We start from the raw sequence: 19,246 nt of genomic DNA, 5'->3' as shown, positions 1-19,246 counted from the left end.
GGTCCCAGGGAGGCTGGCCGCAGAGCCGCGGGGCCGTGGAGCCCCCAGGTTAGAAGGGGCACGGCGGGCTGCGGAGTCGAGCGTCAGCACCCCGTCCTCCCCGGCAGGGATTCCGCGCTCCTACGTGGAGGCCCAGGAGGACTACCTCCGCCGGGAGGCCAAGCTCCTGAAACGCGAGGGCACGCCGCCGCCGCCCCCGCCGCCCCCACGGGACCTGGCCGAGGCCTACAAGACCCGACCCCTGGAGGCCCTGGGCCCCCTGAAGCTGAAGCCGGCCCACGAGGGGCTGGTGGCCACGGTGAAGGAGGCTGGCCGGTCCATCCACGAGATCCCGCGCGAGGAGCTGCGGCGCACGCCTGAGCTGCCCCTGGCCCCGCGGCCGCTCAAGGAGGGCTCCATCACGCAGGTACGGGCGCCGGAGCCTGGCAGGCTGGGCCGGGACTGGGGGAGGGGGGGAGGCTGTGAGCCGCTGCTCTGGCCTCTGCAGATGGGGAAACTGAGGCTCCGACTCCGTGGGTGCCCGCCCGAGACGGCACAGCTGCTCGTTCCTGGGCCCCGCAGGGCTCCACACCAGGGGTTCTTTATCCTCAACCTCCTCTGGTTCTGTTTACGCCCCTGGGAGGTTCCTCCCCATTGTCCCCATTCTTCAGGTGGAGAAACTGAGGCACGGAGCGTTCAAGCAGCCTGCCAAAGTCCCAGAGCTAGCCATAAAAATAAAAGGCTGCCGCTAACTGGATTTTTGCTCCAGGTCCAGGGCTGCCTGAGCGCTTGGCGTCATGTCCTGTTTCGCCCCCACAACCACGCTCTGCGGTGGTTCTCTTACTGTTCCCGTCGTGTGGGTGCATAAATGGAGGCTCAGAGACTTGCCTGCAGCCCCACAGCAAGTGAACGGCTGTTACGAACCTCGAGTCCAGACGTGCCTAGATCTGCAACATCTTTGCCTCTGGGCGTCCACTTCTCCCACCAGCAGGCTGCACCCCTGCGGCCCGCGCCCCCCCGAGAGGCCCCAGCCTGATAGGGTGTGACCAGCTCCAAGCGTGCAAGGAAGGAGCTGGTCAGAGGAACATGGAAGGGCCACTGTCTCTTCCTGTGGTCAGAGGCGGCCCGAAGGAATGAGGAGGGAGAGTGGGAACACCTCGGGGGCTGCTTGGCTCTGGGGCGGACAGGACTGGGGAGGGTATCCTGGGAGGCCGGCACAGCTGGGGTTAAGGTGCGTAGTGCCCGGAGACGGGAGAAGCCATCTTCCGGAAAGTACCCAATGCCAGGGGACTGGTTTGGCTTCCAGGCTCAGGGCGGGAGTCCCCCGTGGACCCAAGAGGGAGACCAGCCTGCTTCTACAGCATTCTTAAAAACCAGGGGTTTCCCTTTCTTATGAAAATGATTAAAACATTGGTGAGCAAACTCGGAGCTCTATCTCCAGAGGCACAGGGCCCACTGTACCCCGGGTCCCCAAGCTGGTGTCAGCAGGGCGGGGCTCCTCCCAGGTAGCCAGCTTCTGCTCTGGTCTGTGACCCCCACCATTTCTGGCCCCTTCTGGCCAGAGAGCAAACAAGCCTCAGCCCAGACCTCTGAGCCTTGGGCTCCCCAGGTAGAACCGGGCTTTGCCGCTGAGTCTTCTGGCATGGCATCAAATGGGCCCTGAGGGTCCCAGACTGATGGAGGGGTTGGGGGGGGTTTCTCCCCGTGCGGGGGCCAACAGAGGGCCCCCCATCTGCTTCAGGGAGGGCTGACCTTTGAACTTTGTACCCCTTCTGCAGCCCGTCCTGGTGGAAGGGGCAGGGCAGTGACTGTGTGCTGATCCTAGGGTTAGCGAAGTCCTCTGTCCCCCGGCCCCTGGAGATGGGATGCGTGGCTCCCCTCCCACGGCTGTGAAGCAGGGGCTCAGAGTGGTCTTGTAGTCGGCACTCACAGCCCCTTCTCTCCAGGGCACCCCGCTCAAGTACGACACTGGCCCATCGTCTGCCGGCTCCAAGAAGCACGACGTGCGCTCCATCATCGGCAGCCCCGGCCGCACGTTCCCGCCGGTGCACCCGCTGGACGTGATGGCCGACGCCCGGGCACTAGAGCGCGCCTGCTACGAGGAGAGCCTGAAGAGCCGGCCGGGGGCCGCCGGCAGCTCAGGGGGCTCCATCACCCGGGGCGCCCCAGTCATCGTGCCCGAGCTGGGCAAGCCGCGCCAGAGCCCCCTGACCTACGAGGAACACGGGGCGCCCTTCGCCAGCCACCTCCCACGCGGCTCGCCGGTGACCACGCGGGAGCCCACCCCGCGCCTGCAGGAGGGTGCGTGGGGTGCAGCGGGGGGATGGGGTGGCTGGACTCCCCTGCTCAGGACAATACCTCCCCACCCACCCTCTGCTTAGGCTGGAAACCAGGGGCACCCACGGGGCTACCACATGCCTTCCACCTGCCCAACCCAAGTTATACTCAGAATTATCTTTGCCTCCCTGCCACCACGATTTCCCGCTTGGCCTCCCCGATGCCCCCTCCTGTCTGGCTATCATCTACACCCCAAACTCAGCCAGAATCGCCTTTAAAAAGCTCATGTCAGACCGTTCCGCTTCCCTGCTTAAATCTTTTCTAGTGACGTCTCGCCGTGGCGATGGGGGTCCTGTAGGACCCGGCCCTGCCCAAGCCCCATCTCACTGTCCCCATGTTCCTTTATCCACCCCAGACTCAGCAAGCCGGCTTCCTCCTGTCTGTTCCTTGACTTTGCTCAGGGCCTTTGCACCTGCTGTTCCCTTTGCCTGAAACGTCCCCCAACTTTTAGATCGTTACCTAAATGACTTCTTTTTGTCCTTAAGGTCTCTGTGCAAAGTCATGTTTTGGGGAGGCTTTTAGGACCCTCCCCCACTATTCTGGTCACATTTTAAGTTTTCTCTGGAGCATTTATCACTCAGAAATTCTCATTCAAGGACTAGTTTATCACCTCTCTCCTCCATTAAGTAGCCCGCTCCATGCAGGATGGGTTTCCTGCTGTTTTGTTCACAGGGGTGGCTCCAGCTCTTAGAACAGTGCTTGGCCTATAGTAGAGGCTCTATAAATATGTTTTGATTGCTTGAATGAATGAATGAAGGGAAAAAATGAGAGCATGGATGAGTGAATTCTTTTAAAGTACAAAAACACAGAAGCAAATGAGTAAATGACAGAACACAGGAGCTGAGACCGAGGAACAGGTGAAAGAAGTCCTGGTCTCCGGATCCCAGACAGCCCACCCTCAGATGGCCTCCCATTAACCCTGGCCTCGGCGGCCCCCATGCGGAGAGCTAGGACAGCCCCGGCACAGGGCTCCGATGCTTACCCGCCTTGGCCCGTCCCCACAGGCAGCCTCTCATCTAGCAAGACATCCCAGGACCGAAAGCTGACGTCGACGCCCCGTGAGATTGCCAAGTCCCCCCACAGCGCCGTGCCTGAGCACCACCCCCACCCCATCTCGCCCTACGAGCACCTGCTTCGGGGCGTGAGTGGTGTGGACCTGTACCGCGGCCACATCCCGCTGGCCTTCGATCCCGCCTCCATACCCCGTGGAATCCCTCTTGATGCAGGTGATTGTCCTGGACCCATAGAATCCCACAGCAGGGCATGAGGGGCTTTGTCCCTGTCAGCCCAGGGACTCCTCAGGCATCAACTCAGCTCTGCTAGATGGGGGAAACGGAGGCCTCGAGGTGGAGAGACCCAGTAAGGCAATCACGTGAACGGTTCAGGTTAGAACAGATGTTCTCATAGGAGTCTGAGGGACGCATGGGATTAAATATTTTCCAGTGGTCTTCTTTCCCTGCAGGACTTATCAGTGCCTTTGAAATTATAAATATATCCCAAAAAAAGACTGAAGTGTTGGATGCATCCTATAGGTATCTTAGTGACTTAACCTTTTAGATGCCCTTGGTTTGGGGGAACTTCAATCTGAACTACATTATCAGTAAAAGGTACCCCATGTGTTTTGGGGAGCAAGACCTTTTCCATGTCCAGGCCCTCAATTCTGGGTTTGGGGGTTATTTTGGGAGAAGCTGTCGGGGTAGGCGCCAGGAGGCCATCTGACCTCGCCCCTCTCCTCGCTCCTCGCTGCAGCTGCTGCCTATTACCTGCCCCGACACCTGGCACCCAACCCCACCTACCCGCACCTGTACCCGCCGTACCTCATCCGCGGCTACCCCGACACGGCCGCGCTGGAGAACCGCCAGACAATCATCAACGATTACATCACCTCGCAGCAGATGCACCACAACGCGGCCACCGCCATGGCCCAGCGAGCCGACATGCTGCGGGGCCTGTCGCCCCGCGAGTCCTCACTGGCCCTCAACTATGCCGCCGGCCCTCGAGGTGGGTGCAGCTAGGCGGACCCTCCCCATCCACACTCAGCCCTAGTGTTCATCTGCCCGGGCCGCTGGGCGGCACACAGGACACAGGAGTATGGCCCGAGGCCATGTGGTGTGGGCCGTTTAGGGGTCTGGGTGGTGTGACCGCCCCAAGCACACATAGACCTGGCAGGTGGTGGAGAGTGGTGTGTGCGTACCGGTCTATGTGAACTCCGCCTATGCGGTCCTTGGCACTATTTTTAAAAAAAAAGGATCGAAATAGGAGGCTGCTTGTATTTCTGGTCCCTTGACTTGCAAACAGCCTGTGGTTGCTTTGTAAGTACATTTAAGTCCTCTGGAAACTTCTGGAATGCTCCTCTGGAACAACCCAAGTACCAGTTAGGGTCCATTTGGAAGAACCAGTCGTGCGAGGTGTTTCAGACGGGGTGGGGGCACTGAATGCGGGAACTGATCGTAGGGGGTGAGAGTCCGGAAGGGCAGGAAGGACGTGCCAAGGGGACGCAGCGACATCAGCTGCGGGACACAGCGCTCTTGGGCTTTGGGAGCCAAGGGGAGGTGGTGCTGCGGAAGCCTGGCATTCAGGCCCTTCCTGCCCCTCCTGCAACCCCCGCCCCCGCCTTCTCTGCCAGGCATCATCGACCTGTCCCAAGTGCCACACCTCCCCGTGCTGGTGCCTCCAGCACCAGGCGCGCCCGCCCCCGCCATGGACCGCCTCGCCTACCTCCCCACGGCACCCCAGCACTTCAGCAGCCGGCTCAGCAGCTCCCCGCTCTCCCCAGGTAACGCCCTGCCCCCCGCCCTGGCTTTGGGGCCCTGCTTTGGGGCCCTGGCGATGGAGGAAGGTAGCCGGGGGCCCTCTGTCCACCCCGGCGGACGAGTCCGGGCCCTCCCGGAACGCCAGACTGAATCACAGGACTTTGGGTTGCCAGGGGGTCCCACTCACTTGACGAAAGCCTCGGCGACCTCCTCGTCCGAGCGGGAGCGGGAGCGGGACCGCGAGCGGGAGCGTGAACGGGAGCGCGAGAAGTCCGTCCTCACGTCCGCCACCACGGTGGAGCACGCGCCCATCTGGAGACCCGGTAGGGCGTGCGACAGCCCCGCCCCGGCCTCGCGGGGGGGGGGGTCCTCATGGGCCGTCTGAGGCCCCCCCTGACGCCGCAGCTTGTCCCCACCAGGTACAGAGCAGAGCAGCGGCGGCGGCAGCAGCGGGGGCAGCGGCGGCAGCCGCCCGGCCTCCCACTCCCACTCCCACCAGCACTCGCCCATCTCGCCCCGGACCCAGGACGCCATCCAGCAGAGACCCAGCGTGCTGCACAACACGGGCATGAAGGGCATCGTCACGTCCGTGGAGCCCAGCACGCCCACGGTCCTGAGGTGGGCCAGGTTGGCGCAAGGGCGGGGGGGCCGCGGGGGGCGTAGATGGATTGATGAATCGGGAGGTGAATGGTAGCGGGTGACGGGGGGAAACGCCGGCGGTTGCACGTGGGCTGGAGCACCCGTGGGGGTGCGGAGGAGTAGATGCGTGGGTGGGCGGGGGCGGGGGAGTGAATGGGCAGGCATATGGGAGATTGGGTTAGAAGGAGGGGGAGGTGGGGAGATCCGTGGATTCTTGAGTGGATGCGTGTCGGGTGGTGGGTGGGTGGTGTGTGGACGGCGGCTGGGCTGGGCCAGTGGGTAGGAGGGTGGGTGAACATGACCAGTGGGGGACTGGGTGGGTGTCTGCATGGGTCAGGTGACCCCCTCCGTCGATGAGGGGGTGGATGGATAGCAGGTTGGGGGTGGGTGGATGAGTAGGTGGTAGGTTGTTGGGTTCAAGCATAGAGGCCCTGGAGAGCAGAGGGACAGACAAGGGAGGGCTGTGGGGAGAGACTCTTTCTGGTCCTCCCGACTTCAGGAGGGCCCAGCAGGGAGGAGGTGGTATCCATCTTCCCTGGACAAAACCTAAGGGTTCTTTTAAGATGGGAGAGGGTCTACGTGTCCCCTGTGTGCCTCCCACAGTCCACTCTCACAAGGAGCTCAAGTCCCCTCCGGTGACATCCTCCCCCCAATGCAGGGGCAGAGCTGCCTAATGCGGGGGAGGGCGCTTCCCCGGTGCCCCTCCCTGCCGGGGTCCTGTTCGGAGGCAGGTGCTGCTTCCTCCAAGGTGAAGTTTCCGTTCATACAAGTACCCTCCCCCCATTGGGCTGCTCTAAGTCCTACCCACCACTCAACGACAATTCCCGGTAGGGAAGGTGACAACCTTGATTCCCAAAAGCATCGGCTGTGCCTCCCCGACTCAGATACACGGCAGTTACACGAAGCAGAGGCACCTGGCTGCTTAGAGCACGGTTACTGCTCGTGCGTGAAGGCCAGCTGTCCCCCCACACCAGCGGGAAGCCGATTAGAAACCGTCAGGGGGCGGTCGGGCCTTTCCCACTGGCAGCTGGAGTGAGGGTCAGTGAAGGGCAGGCCACTTCCTCATGGAGACACTGGGCTAGACAGAAAGGCCCGAAGGGCTGGAGTCGGGCCAGCTCGCGTCCAAGCGCCCGTGTCCTCGTCTGCGAAGGAGGGATTATTGTATCACCCTGTGGGAATTACAGTGTACGTTTGTGTGTTCCTTCTTCCTGGCCAACCTGGATGTGGGGGACACTGTGATGCCAGCCCTGCAAGCCCTTCTGGGGCTTATCTCAGGGCTTAGACCAGACAGCAATCAGGGAAGGCTGTTTGGAGGAAGAGGCAGGTGACCCCCGAGAGCAGCCGTGCTGGGGTGCAGTGCTGGCAGGCATCCCAGAGAGCCCCGTGTGGCCCCCGTGGCTGGTGTGGGAGAGCCGGGCCCTGCTGCTCTCTCCTCTAACCCCCCAGCTCCCGGTCCCCAGCATTCTCGGGGCCCGTGCCCCCGGTGTTCGCAGTCTCCATGTGGCTCCTTCGTCCCCTCGTGTCCTGAGCCGCCCGTGGCTCCCCTGCCAGCGCGTGAGCTTGCATCTTCCCTTCACCCCCACTCGGTTTCGAGTCACACCTGCTCTCTGACCTTGCATACGGTCTGCTCAGCTAGAACGTAAGGCGCTTCTGTCCGTTCGCTGCCATATTCCCCAGCGTCAGAGCAGTTTCTAGAACAGCGCCGGGCACCTAGCTGGCGTTCCGTGAGAAGTCTTGGGCCGACAGTGAGTAAGTGAGCAGGTGACCACGTGCCGTCGGAAGGTCGTGGCGGCAGGGCCTTGCAGCCCGGGCGGGGCAGACAGGCTTATCCCTGGGCTGCGGAGAGCCATCGGGGTGCCGAAGTGTGAGGGGAGTGACCCCACCTTGGCCTCCTGGGTCCCCTGCCCATCCCCTGCGGCGGCTCCCGCAGTCCCTCGACCGCCTTGACCGCCTTCTCTCCTCCCGCAGGTCCACCTCCACCTCCTCGCCTGTCCGCCCGGCCGCCACATTGCCACCCACCACCCACTGTCCGCTGGGCGGCGCCCTGGACGGGGTCTACCCCACCCTCATGGAGCCCGTCCTGCTGCCCAAGGAGGCCCCGAGGGTCGCCCGGCCAGAGCGGCCCCGCGCAGACGCCGGCCACGCCTTCCTGGCCAAGCCCCCGGGCCGCGCGGGGCTGGAGCCCGCCTCCTCCCCCGGCAAGGGCTCCGAGCCCCGGCCCCTGGCGCCCCCCGGCTCCAGCCACACGGCCATCGCCCGCACCCCAGCAAAGAGCCTCGCACCCCACCACGCCAGCCCGGACCAGCCTGCGCCGCCCGCCTCGGCCGCGGACCTGCACCGGGAAAAGACTCAAAGTAAACCCTTTTCCATCCAGGAACTGGAGCTCCGTTCTCTGGGTAAGACCACCCTGACAGCGGCCACCTTCATAGACGCGATAATCATGCGTCAAATTGCTCACGATAAAGGGCCGCGAGAAGGAGGTTCGCTGGCCAACGACTCCCCTCGCGATGGTAAGACTTCCGGCCCCGCCACCCACCCACCCCGTCTTGTGGCCTAAAGATATTTTCAGATCTCTGCTTTTGATTTTTCCCCTCATTTTTCGTTGGTTTTGGTATTTCGTTTTGAAACGCGTCTTCGTCGATTGCACGCCCTGATGATGGTTTTATTCCTCAAGCTGCCGCCCACCCCCACCGCCTCTGACCCGGGGGCCTCTCCTCATTTGCACATTGTTTTATCATGATTTTTTTTTTTGGATTTTCGCTTTATTTTTTTTTTTTCCTTTAATGAATGGATCTGTGATTTTGACTTCCACTGCGCCTCCCATCTCCCAACCTTTGCGCCTGTGTTTGGGGAGCAGGGAGCGGGGCTGCAGAGGGGCTCGGGCGGAGGCCTGCGGCCGCGTGGGTGAGTCTGCTGTGGAGGACGCCCGCTGAGGCGGACGGTCTGGGAGAAGACAGGGAGGGGCCGAAAGCGGCTGCGTCTCCAGGAGGAGCCGAGCCCTGCACCCTGCCTGGGTCGTGAGGGCGTCTTGGGGTGCCCCTTGCTGACCTGCTGTCCAGAGTCCCCTGCCTCCCATCTCTGGCCCCTGCTCTGGGCTCCCGTTTGCTGGGCTGGGGGGGCTCCTGGGACTGTGGCCCAGGCGGGGTCCCGGGACCTGAGTGTCCCTGCCTGCCACACCCCCCACTGATCTCACTCCTATATTCCCTTCCCTAGAGACTCCCCCCCCCCCCGACGCCCCCTCTCTGGGTGGGTCTGTGTTTCTCGCCGTCCCTGGGTCTGTCTCCATCTCCCGGCCCGCCTGCCTGTGTGTCCAACTGCGTTTCTCCTCCACCTGTCACCCTCCCCACCGTTCCGTCTCTCTCCTACCTCGCACCCCCGCCTGCGGCCAGCCGGCAGCCCTGCTCTGGCTCGCTCCCTCGCCCCCTCTGCCCACAGCCCCCCTCCAGTCTTGGGGACCCCAGCCAGCATGGAAGGGTGGACCGGGAGGGAGGGGCGGCCCCAGCCCCAGGTCCTGGCGCTGGCCTGACCCAGGGCCTTGCCCACTGTAGGTTACCATGGCGGCAGCTACAGCCCCGACGGGGTGGAACCGGTCAGCCCCGTGAGCTCGCCCAGCCTGACCCACGACAAGGGGCTCCCCAAGCACCTCGAAGAGGTCGACAAGAGCCACCTAGAGGGGGACCTGAGGCACAAGCACCCAGGTAGGGCCCCACGCCACCCTAGCACCCCCATGCACCCCGTTGAACCACAGCTCTGTGAGAGCGGGGTTGCCATCGCCCCTTCCTGCAGGCAGGAAAACCAAGGCTCCCCGCAGCCTGACCTGCTCCCCTCTGCCCGCAGGCCCCAGCAAGCTCGGCGGTGAGGCTGCACACCTCCCGCATCTGCGGCCGCCGCCCGAGAGCCAGTCCTCGTCCAGCCCGCTGCTCCAGACCACCCCAGGGGTCAAAGGTCACCAGAGGGTCGTCACCCTGGCACAGCACATCAGTGTAACTACCCCTTCTCTGACCTCATCACCTTTGAACCTGGGCCGGGCCGAGGTCCTGGTGGGGGAGGTCCTGGGGGGTAAACCGAGCCCTGGTGGCCTGGACCCGGGAGGTAGGGGGTGACGAGGGCAAGCCATGCCGGGGGTTCCGGAGTCTCAGACTCAGACACGGTGGCCGCCCCACATCCAGCTGATGGGGCCTCAGGTGCGTGAGTCTGTGATCCGCATCTCATGTACACTGGCCGGTGGGATCTGACCCACCCAAGGGCTGCCACTGTGAGACCTCGGGCCACGACCACCAACCTGAGCCCACGGGGACGCTGTGGCTGCTGTGGGCAGATCTCAAAGCACCAAGAACCAAGCCCCGTTCTGTTCCCGAAGCTCAGCCCAGCCGTTGCCCACACAGAAGGTTCTGGTGGGATGGCGGCTGCCTGACCCTGTGCCTCTCTGCCGACCTTCGGCCTGCAGGAGGTCATCACCCAGGATTATACGCGGCACCACCCACAGCAGCTCAGCGCGCCTCTCCCCGCCCCCCTCTACTCCTTCCCTGGAGCCAGCTGCCCCGTCTTAGACCTCCGCCGCCCACCCAGTGACCTCTACCTCCCGCCCCCAGACCACGGCGCCCCGGCTCGTGGCTCGCCCCACAGTGAAGGGGGCAAGAGGTGAGTGTTGGGGGCTGTTCAGCTGCCGGGAGGCCTTGGTCGGACGGCTGCCGTGGTGGGGCTGAGCAAGTAGCGGGGCCGCCTGCCGCTGTGGCACAGATGAGAAACTGAGCTCAGGGGCACGGGGCGGTTTGCTCAAGGCCACAGCGCGGGTGGGGGAGAGCTGACAGGCGCACTGCACTCTTTGGGTTCCAGACACCAAGCTAAGCCCTTGCCATGAGTTAACCAGGATTCTCTGCTCAGCCCAGCGAGGGCAGGCCACGTCCCCGTGTCACCAAGGAAAGGACTGAGATATGGGGAAGCGAGTCCATTTACCTCCAGGGGCACAGCCAGCAAGGGGCAGAGCTGGGACTGGGCAGAGCTGGGACTCGGCCAGAGCTGTGTGCTCAGCCTCTCTGCAGACACATGTGCACACTGACTTCTGGGGCCCCCCCAGGAGCTCCCGGGTTGGGGGAGGTCCCTGGCTCAAAGGGGGCGCTGCGTGAGTGAGGCCTGAGGGCAGGAAGACAGCAGGGGGGATAGTGAGGTCCCTGGGACACGGGAGCAGCGGGGGTCCGCTACCACCCACAGGCCAAGTCCAGCGACAGTCCAGGGACGGAAGGTCGTACAAGAAGAAACTAGAGCAGAGGCCACACGTGGCCCACAAGGTGTGGCCGACCAAGCCTGGGAGAGCAGCTCTCGGGCCCTCCGCAGGGAGAGCGGCTGAGCTCTGCTGCAGAGCAGGGCAGGGTAGGGAGGGGTCGTCGTGGAGAAAGTGACACATCCCTGCGTCATTCCGGGGGAGAGAGCGCTGAGCTCTGACCACAGACCCTCTCTCCGCTCAGGTCTCCAGAGCCAAGCAAGACGTCGACCCTGGGCAGCAGCGAGGATGCTATCGAGCCCGTGTCCCCGCCGGAAGGCATGGCTGAGCCTGGGCATCCCCGCAGCGCCATGTACCCGCTGCTGTACCGGGACGGGGAGCAGACAGAGCCCAGGTACCTCTGTGGCCTCCCACCCTGCCCCCGGACACTCCAGACACAAGCCCTTCGCCCCCACGTGGCCTCGGTCCCCACTGTGCTGTTGGGGATTGGCACGGGTTTACTGTGCAGCCGAGATCCCTCGGGCCTGCTAAGCAGATGCCCCAGCTTGAGGGAGCTCCGTGGCAGCTTCGTGCGCCTTGGACTGGGGTGTCTCGGCTCAGGCCGGGCCCCTGCGCCAGCATCTGCGGAGGACCTGAGCAATAACCAGCTGAACGTGCTCGACCACTCGGGTCGATGGGGACAGAGAACAAGCCAGGTCCGTGAGCCTTGGGAAAAGATGTGGTCTGGGTGCGCACCCAGTTCCTGAAGCCCTTCAAGGGGCTGTGCTGCTGCCGGTAGAGCAGCATGACCCAGCAGAGCAGCTGGGGCTCTCCAGAGACAGCCTGAGCCCGTGGGTAGGTGAGCTACAGAGAAGGTTCAGGGGACGAGGAGACAGGAGACGGTGTCTGAGAGGTGAAGGCAGAAGGCATGGGGCAGAAGCTTCGTTCTGAATTTCCAAGGCCGTTAGGTGATGAGTGCCCCATCGTCAAAGGTGTGCAAGCTCAGCCCCGAGCAGACTGACCTGGGGTATCTGATCTTCGCAGCAGGATGGGCTCCAAGTCTCCAGGCAACACCAGCCAGCCTCCGGCCTTCTTCAGCAAACTGACCGAGAGCAACTCTGCCATGGTCAAGTCCAAGAAACAGGAGATCAATAAGAAGCTGAACACGCACAACCGGAACGAGCCAGAGTACAGTAAGCAACGCCCCTCCCCCAGGAAGCTGGCGCCCCCACAGGGCTGGGCGCTGACACCGGGCGAGAACCCACAGGGTACTTTGTAAAGCCAGTGCACCCGCCGACACCTCTCCCCCTGGCCCTTCACCCCAAGTTCGCTGAGCCCCTTGGGGGCTCCTCCTGCGCGCTCTCGGTGCTGGGCACACGGGGGGCACACGGCGAGTGCTTGCAGGAGTGATTCTCGCTCAGCCTCCGCACTGGGGACTGGGCCTGGGGTCCTGCCCACCCCGGGGCCCTTTGTGTCCCCAGCTCACATTGATTTGTGATTTTTCATCGTATTTGTGATTTTTCCCTCATTTATGTGGCTACTGGATGTCAGTCCTAACTCTGCTTCCCACGCCCAGCGCGGCGGCCCGCACATAGCACGGGAAGCACAGATCCTAGCACAGAGGAGCCTGCCGCAGTCCCCGGCTGGGACTCGTTAGCTGCGGCGAGACTGGGGGTGTCGCAGAGGCTTTTCGGAAGCTTCCCGGGGCTGGAGCAGCAACCTTACAGATAGTCCCCAGCCTGGCCTGGTAGCTCCAGAGCCCTGCCAAGTGCAGTCCGTGGGCCCGGAGGTCGGGAGCCCCAGCAAGCTGGTTAGAAAAGCACACTCCCCAGGCCTGCCCCGACCTACGGAGTCTGTGTGCGCTGATGCACTTTGCTTAGACGGGGGGAGGGCGGGGGCATGGGACCTTCTGGGACCTGTGGGCCCCTAAGCCTTACCCTAAATCTTGTCACCCGCCCCTCCAGATATCGGCCAGCCCGGGACAGAGATCTTCAACATGCCTGCCATCACCGGAGCAGGTAACTGTCCAGCCCGGGCTCCAGGCCACCAGCCCCATCCCCGCTCTCCTGGTCCCCCCCCATCCTGGCTGCACGCTGGGGAGACTGGGCTGCTGGGTGGAATCTGAAAGGACACTCAGGGAGTGTGGCCTGGGAGGTCACCGGGGCCTCAGCCCAGCCACAGTCCTGCGGACTGAGACCTTTCTTAGTTCAAGTGTGTCCTTCCCTCTGGACTCCACAAACCCAGCAGCGGGGACATAGACTCGCACAGAAGGCTGGGGAGGCTTTGCAAGGGGTCTGCGTTGGAATCACATGCCAGGGCCTCCCGGTGTGTTTGGTACAGAATCAGGGGCACACACAACAGTCTGGAAACACCAGCTCCCCGCCGGGGCTTCCGGTGGAGGTCTGAGTGTGGACGGGGAGCGTGGGCGCGGGCTTTGTACGCGGGTTTCTCTCGGGGTCCACGTGAGCGCTTTTACAGAGAGGACATCTGATTTATTTAAAAATTCGAAGCAGCTGAGGGAACGCCAGAGCCGGAATAGGGACATGGGTGAAAACCCACAGGCCTGCCATGACGTTTGGGATGTGGGGGACCCTCGGGGCTGGGTCCCCAGCTGCCAGTAGGGACCACAGTGTGTGTTTCTCTTGTTCCTTGGAAGGCTTCAGGGCCTGGCCTCCTGTGTGAAGAGACTGCGCGCAGAGCAGAGCCGGGGCTGGGGTCCCCGTGGGCAGCCCTGCCTGGGAGGGGTGGGGGTTGCCGGGGTCATTTGCAGGGCTGTGTCCTTTGTGCCCTGGGCCTTTGGTGGGGGTCCAAGGCCAGAGGAGCAGAGGGCAGCCGGGCTAGCCTTCCCAGGGGCCATCGGGACCTCAAGGCCTGGGAAAGCGGTGAGCAAAAGACAACCGTTGGATTTTATCAAAGGGTCATCAGGGCCTCCAAGTGGGGGTCTCAACCGGGGCTCGCCCGCCTGTCTACCCAGACCTCAGCAGAGAGGACACAGTTTGGTCGAACCAATGACATGGTTAGAAATGAAAATTTCTGGAACGTTGCCTTTCGTGATACGGGCCATGGACACACAGGTGCATCTGTCCGTAGAAGTTCGTGCAGCGCTGCCATGAAGATCTGGGCTAGATCCCGCTCAGCTTCCCTGTAAGCAGTCGGCACACACGCGCTGGCGTCCCCACGTCCTGGTCTCTGCGCTCAGCCCCCGTCCGACTTTGCCTTTGTAACTGGAGGCGGTCAAACTTCCTTCCCGCCTGGCCCGGTCCAGTCGCGCCCCCGTGACCTCGGGTGGAAGGCTCAGAAACATCTGGGATCGCTAGATGCTGGTCTACCAAGAAACCGCCACGGCCTGTCCCCGTCACGTCATAGTTTCCACTCCACACTGTTTTCTTTGTGTGGAGGAGCATGAGTGCTTTTTTTTTTCCCCGCCAGTGCTCACCCCTGCTGGAAATACTACTTCTTCTTGAGAGACATGGCTTTCTTTTTTTCCTCCTTTTATTTATTTTTTTTGAAGTGCCGGTGAAAAGTGGCCAAGTCACACCTCCAAAGGTGGCGAGAGTGTGTCCCTGGCCGTGACCAAGTTTGAAGCTACAAGGAAGAAAAGAAAAACAACGCTGGGAGCACACCGTTGCCCAGAATGTGCCAGAAATGTGGTTTCCAACCACGGAGAAGCCACCCGCCCGTGGAGTTCACGGACGAACCAGGGCAGGGACAGGGAGCCCCGCCCACCGGCCCCCCACTATTCCTGCACTCCTGGGGCGCAGTTCTGAAAATCCGTGCACACGTTGCCTGAGGACGGCAGGCAGAGGGGGCTTGAGCGTTGTGGGCAAAGTCTGGTTTAGCAAAAATGGAGAGAAGAGACGCGTCCCCGGGTCTGCCAGAGTTCCCAGAAGGATCCCCAAGAAAACGAGAAAGGGACAGAAACCCTTGGTGGATGAAAAGGGGTGAATTCACGTGGCTGTGATGTAGCGGGGGTCTGCAGGCGTCTGCCGGGGACCAGTCTGTGAATTTGGCCGCTTGGCGAAGAGGTGGCCGGGCTGGGGGCGGTCACGCGAGTGTCTCTAGCTCTGCCCTGTCCCCCCGCACGCACCGTAACTGCATGGCTACGACCCCCCACCTCACCGTCCCGTCTCTGCACTCTCTCTCCTCGCGGCTCCCGGGCGGGGGAGAGGCTGGGGCAGGAGAGTTAGGCCTAGAGTGGGGAGTGGGGGGGGCACGGGGGGCTGCGGGGGGCTGAGGGCCCTAGACCTCATGGGGGTCCCCTTCCCTCCCGGAGTCTCTTCCTCAGCCCCCACCAGCCCCGGGGACCCATGCCCAGGACGGAGCTCTGGCTTGACCTGGTTTCCCAGCTGTGTCTCCCCAAACAGGGCGTCCCCTCCTCTGACTTCCGCCCCCGACACACACACACACACACACACACACACACACACTCTCTCTCTCTCTTTCCCGACTCCCTCTTCAAGGCCATTTGGAATTTTTAGAGAGGAGTAGCCCCAGCTGGGATGGCGGGGCCGGGTGGCGGGGCCGGGGCGTTGCGGGGGAGGCTTCTGAGTTCCCCGAGGGCAGAGTCGGGGAGACATGGAGAGTGGTCATCTCGCCCCCCAGCCCCCCGCCCCCCAGGGCCTGAGTCCGAGGGGGCCCCCGCCCCGCCAGCAAGCCGCAGGAGAGTAAGAGGGAGGACAGGGAAATGAAGAAACGTGTTGCTTTGCCGAAATGTGCTCACTGTGTATTCTCTCTTCTCCTCCCCTCCCCCCGCTTCTCTCTCCCTCCCCCCGTTGTCCCCCCGGCCCCTCCTGGCCCCTGTGTGTGTGTCTCTCTCCCAGGCCTCATGACCTGCAGAAGCCAGGCGGTGCAGGAGCATACCAGCACCAACATGGGGCTGGAGGCCATTATTAGAAAGGCGCTCATGGGTAAATATGATCAGTGGGAGGAGCCCCCGCTCAGCGCCAATGCTTTTAACCCTCTGACTGCCAGTGCCAGCCTGCCCGCCACTATACCCATAACCGCTGCTGACGGACGGAGCGAACACGCACTCACCTCGCCAGGTCTGCAGGCCTCCCCCGCCTCGGTCCTCCAGCCCCGCCCGCCCCGTCTGTCCCCACCCCAGTGTCCTTAATCTTGTGCCTCCGCGTTCCTCTGACCGACCCCCTCCAGCTTTGGAGCTTGTGACTTTATTTTTGTGCGTGTTTGGCGTGGGTCTGGAGTCGGCTGTCCCCATCGGGGCGGGCGCGGCCCCGGCCCTCCCCTTGCCCACTAGGTACAAAGGAGCTGCTGCTTTTCTAAAAACACTCACTGCCTTCCTCCCCTGCTGGACACAGGTCCCCCGGGAGGCCCTCGTCTGGGCCGGCTGCATGTCTCCTTAGAGGAGATGAGGCTAGCGTGAGGACCCACCTCTGTGTGGATCAGGAGGTCCCTTCCCGGCAGCCAGGCCTGTGGGGCCCACATCTGCGGGGGCCGTCGTGTGGGACCTTGGCTGGCCTGGGACCTGATGGGGAGGACACCGTGTCTGTGTGTGAGCCTCAAAGTCCGAGGAGTCAGGGAAAGCAGAGGGGCCAGCCCCCTCTCTGCCGCAGTTCCCCAGTCCGTGCTTTGCATGTCTGAGCACGGAGACCTCGGGCCCATTTGTCTGACCTAGACAGTCTGGTCCCAGGAAGTTTCTGGACTTAGTGGGAGCTTAGGCCTGGCCTCAGGGGTCCTGGCTTCTCTGCAGAGGGCTCAGGCTTCCCAGCCGGAGCATAGTCCTGGGACAATGGTCAGGGTCAAGCCAGAGCCCCAAGGCTTCATGCTCAGGGTATCGGCCCATGGGTGGGTAGGCGGGCCTCAGGGCAGCCTGAGGGGTCTTTGAAAGTAGCTCAGGCCACTCCCCTCGTAGAAACCCACGTCCAGAATCAGGCCCAGGGCTGGACCTGTCCATCTGGTCGACCTCCTCGGCATCCCGGCAGGGCTGAGCTGTCATTGTCCCCCTCGGTGGGGGCCCAGGAGGCAGGCAGCCCGGGCCGCACCCACCCCGCTCTCACCGTGCGCGTGCTGTCTTCACCGTCCAACGGGGCCCTTTCCCTGCAGGTGGTGGCGGGAAGGCCAAAGTCTCTGGCAGACCCAGCAGCCGAAAAGCCAAGTCCCCGGCCCCGGGCCTGGCGTCTGGGGACCGGCCACCCTCGGTCTCCTCAGTGCACTCGGAGGGGGACTGTAACCGCCGGACGCCGCTCACCAACCGCGTGTGGGAGGACCGGCCTTCGTCTGCAGGTGGGTGTGTGTGGGGGGGTGGTGTCTTGCTGGCTGTCAGCCTGCCAGGTGCACTGGGGCTCGGGGGCCGGGGCGGGGGGTGGGGGCTGCCTGAGCACCTACTGTGTGCCGAGCGTGTGGTCTGGCCTCGTCTGAGAGAACTGATGTAGTTTTTCAGGAGAGCCCTGGGCCGAGAGGCAAAGAGACCCCCTACGGGTCTAGGCCCCAGGCGGCCAGAGCACGGTATCCGTGAGCAGAGACGGGCAAGGGTATTTTGTTGTTTTTTTAAAAAAATTTTATTTATTTACTTGAGTGAGAGAGAAAGAGCATGAGAGGGGAGAGGGTCAGAGAGAGAAGCAGACTCCCTGCTGAGCAGGGGGCCCGATGCGGGACTCGATCCGGGGACCCCAGGATCATGACCTGGGTTGAAACCGACTGAGCCACCAGGAGCCTGGGGCAGCCTTGAGGAAGCTCACAGGAGTTAGGAGGAATTGGGATGGTGCCAGGCTGGGGGTAGGGGGAGACACCAGGCTCAGGCTTAGTCCCCAGGGTGGTGGACAGGTGGGCCCGGAGGCCTCTGACCGTCTCTCCTGGTCTCTCCGGCAGGTTCCACACCATTTCCCTACAACCCCCTGATCATGCGGCTGCAGGCGGGTGTCATGGCCTCCCCGCCCCCACCGGGCCTCCCCGCGGGCAGCGGGCCCCTCGCCGGGCCCCACCATGCCTGGGACGAGGAGCCCAAGCCGCTGCTCTGCTCGCAGTACGAGACGCTCTCCGACAGCGAGTGACTGTCAGAACGGGGTGGGGGGCGGTGCCAGGGCCCAGCGAGTGGCCAGAGCAGCCGGGCAAGGAGCAGGGCGGCCGCCGACTCCCCCCACCGAGGAAGGAGCCCCCGAGTCTGCCTGCGCGCCCATCCGTCCGTCCGTCCAGAGCCGGCATCCTCGCCTGTCTAAAGCCTTAACTACGACTCCCGCCCCGGGCTGGTCCTGTGCAGTGACCTTACTCAGGGGATGTTTACCTGGTGCTCGGGTGGGGAGGGGCTGGGGAGGGGGCGCGGCGGTGTGTGGCGGCCACACGCACGCAGCCGGGGCGGCCAGGGACCCAAAGCAGGATGGCCACGCACCTCCCACGCCACTGCCTCCCCCCTTAACACATTTGGAACCAAAGTCGAAACTGAGCTAGCAGCCCCCGCACCCTCCCTCCGTTCCCCATTCCGCTTCTCGCTCTGGACAGACGGACGCGGGCCCTGTCCAGCCCCCAGCGCTCTCGTCTTGGTCTCCACGGACTGCCCCAGTCAACGAGACTGCTGGAAACCCAGCTGGGCCGGATGGGCGGGCGAAAGGGCCGGGTGCGGTCTGGGGCGAGCAGACGCTCCGAGGAACTGGACTGTTTGTCTCACACGGCGCTGCCGCAGCGGTGGGAAGGAAAGGCAGGTGTAAATGATGTATTGGTTTACAGGGTATATTTTTGATACCTTCAATGAATTAATTCAGATGTTTTACGCAAGGAAGGACTTTACCCAGTGTTATTGCTGCTGTGCTTTCGATCTCTGCTTACCGTTCAAAAGGTGTGTGCAGGCCACCAGGCAGTGACCCCATCATCCGCAGGACTGAGGGGGGCGGGGCTGTGGCTCGCGAGCACCCCCCCCTCCCTTCCTTGGGCAGAATGAATTTGATGGGTACTCTGTGACCGCCATCTGCGCACGGCGGGGGCATTCTGTCATTTACACACGTTGTTCTCATTAAAAAGCGAATTATACTCAAGTTACCAAGGCTGCTTTTCTCCCTCAGCCTGGGCAGCCCGGAGGGCAGGCGACTGGGGCCTCGGGGGGCAGCGGGAGTGCAACCCGGAGGGGCAAGGGAATATCCCCCCGAAACGCCCCAAACGTGTCCCCCTGCAGGCGAGGACTTCCAGCCGCAGTAAGAAGGTCTCCATGAGGGGATCAAACTGTCACACCCACGGCGGGAGTATCCGATGTTCGTGCCCGTGGGCGGACGGTATAGAGTGGCACACCTGGTTCGGGCCTCTGACATGCACATCTGGAGGGGGGCAGGTGTTGCATATTCAAGCCCCTGGGGAGGGTTTCCCGCCTTCACACCCACGGAGAGAGCATCACGGT

General features: G+C 63.1%; 1 protein-coding gene across 21 annotated transcripts in view; it reads left to right on the top strand.

The window, feature by feature from the left end:
• The window catches only part of NCOR2 (nuclear receptor corepressor 2), a 204,884-nt gene extending 185,990 nt beyond the window's left edge, over nt 1-18,894 (top strand). For 5 of the 21 annotated variants that reach the window (XM_032310351.1, XM_032310354.1, XM_032310358.1 and 2 more), the window contains 17 exons: nt 108-406; nt 1,926-2,280; nt 3,321-3,542; nt 4,066-4,317; nt 4,943-5,092; nt 5,243-5,392; nt 5,489-5,696; nt 7,677-8,104; nt 9,257-9,406; nt 9,546-9,691; nt 10,156-10,349; nt 11,174-11,323; nt 11,953-12,101; nt 12,873-12,926; nt 15,729-15,950; nt 16,969-17,148; nt 17,734-17,915. In XM_032310351.1, the coding sequence (XP_032166242.1) occupies nt 108-406; nt 1,926-2,280; nt 3,321-3,542; nt 4,066-4,317; nt 4,943-5,092; nt 5,243-5,392; nt 5,489-5,696; nt 7,677-8,104; nt 9,257-9,406; nt 9,546-9,691; nt 10,156-10,349; nt 11,174-11,323; nt 11,953-12,101; nt 12,873-12,926; nt 15,729-15,950; nt 16,969-17,148; nt 17,734-17,915 (3,491 nt within the window). Of the gene's footprint in view, nt 1-107; nt 407-1,925; nt 2,281-3,320; nt 3,543-4,065; nt 4,318-4,942; nt 5,093-5,242; nt 5,393-5,488; nt 5,697-7,676; nt 8,105-9,256; nt 9,407-9,545; nt 9,692-10,155; nt 10,350-11,173; nt 11,324-11,952; nt 12,102-12,872; nt 12,927-15,728; nt 15,951-16,968; nt 17,149-17,733 lie in introns of all 21 variants that reach the window. The other 16 variants (XM_032310356.1, XM_032310355.1, XM_032310352.1 and 13 more) reach the window with 10 other exon arrangements.
• Nucleotides 18,895-19,246: the final 352 nt, after the last annotated feature.

Source organism: Mustela erminea, chromosome 13, assembly GCF_009829155.1.
Source record: "Mustela erminea isolate mMusErm1 chromosome 13, mMusErm1.Pri, whole genome shotgun sequence".
Taxonomy (NCBI): Eukaryota; Metazoa; Chordata; class Mammalia; order Carnivora; family Mustelidae; genus Mustela; species Mustela erminea.
This window is presented reverse-complemented; position numbering and strand designations above follow the sequence as displayed.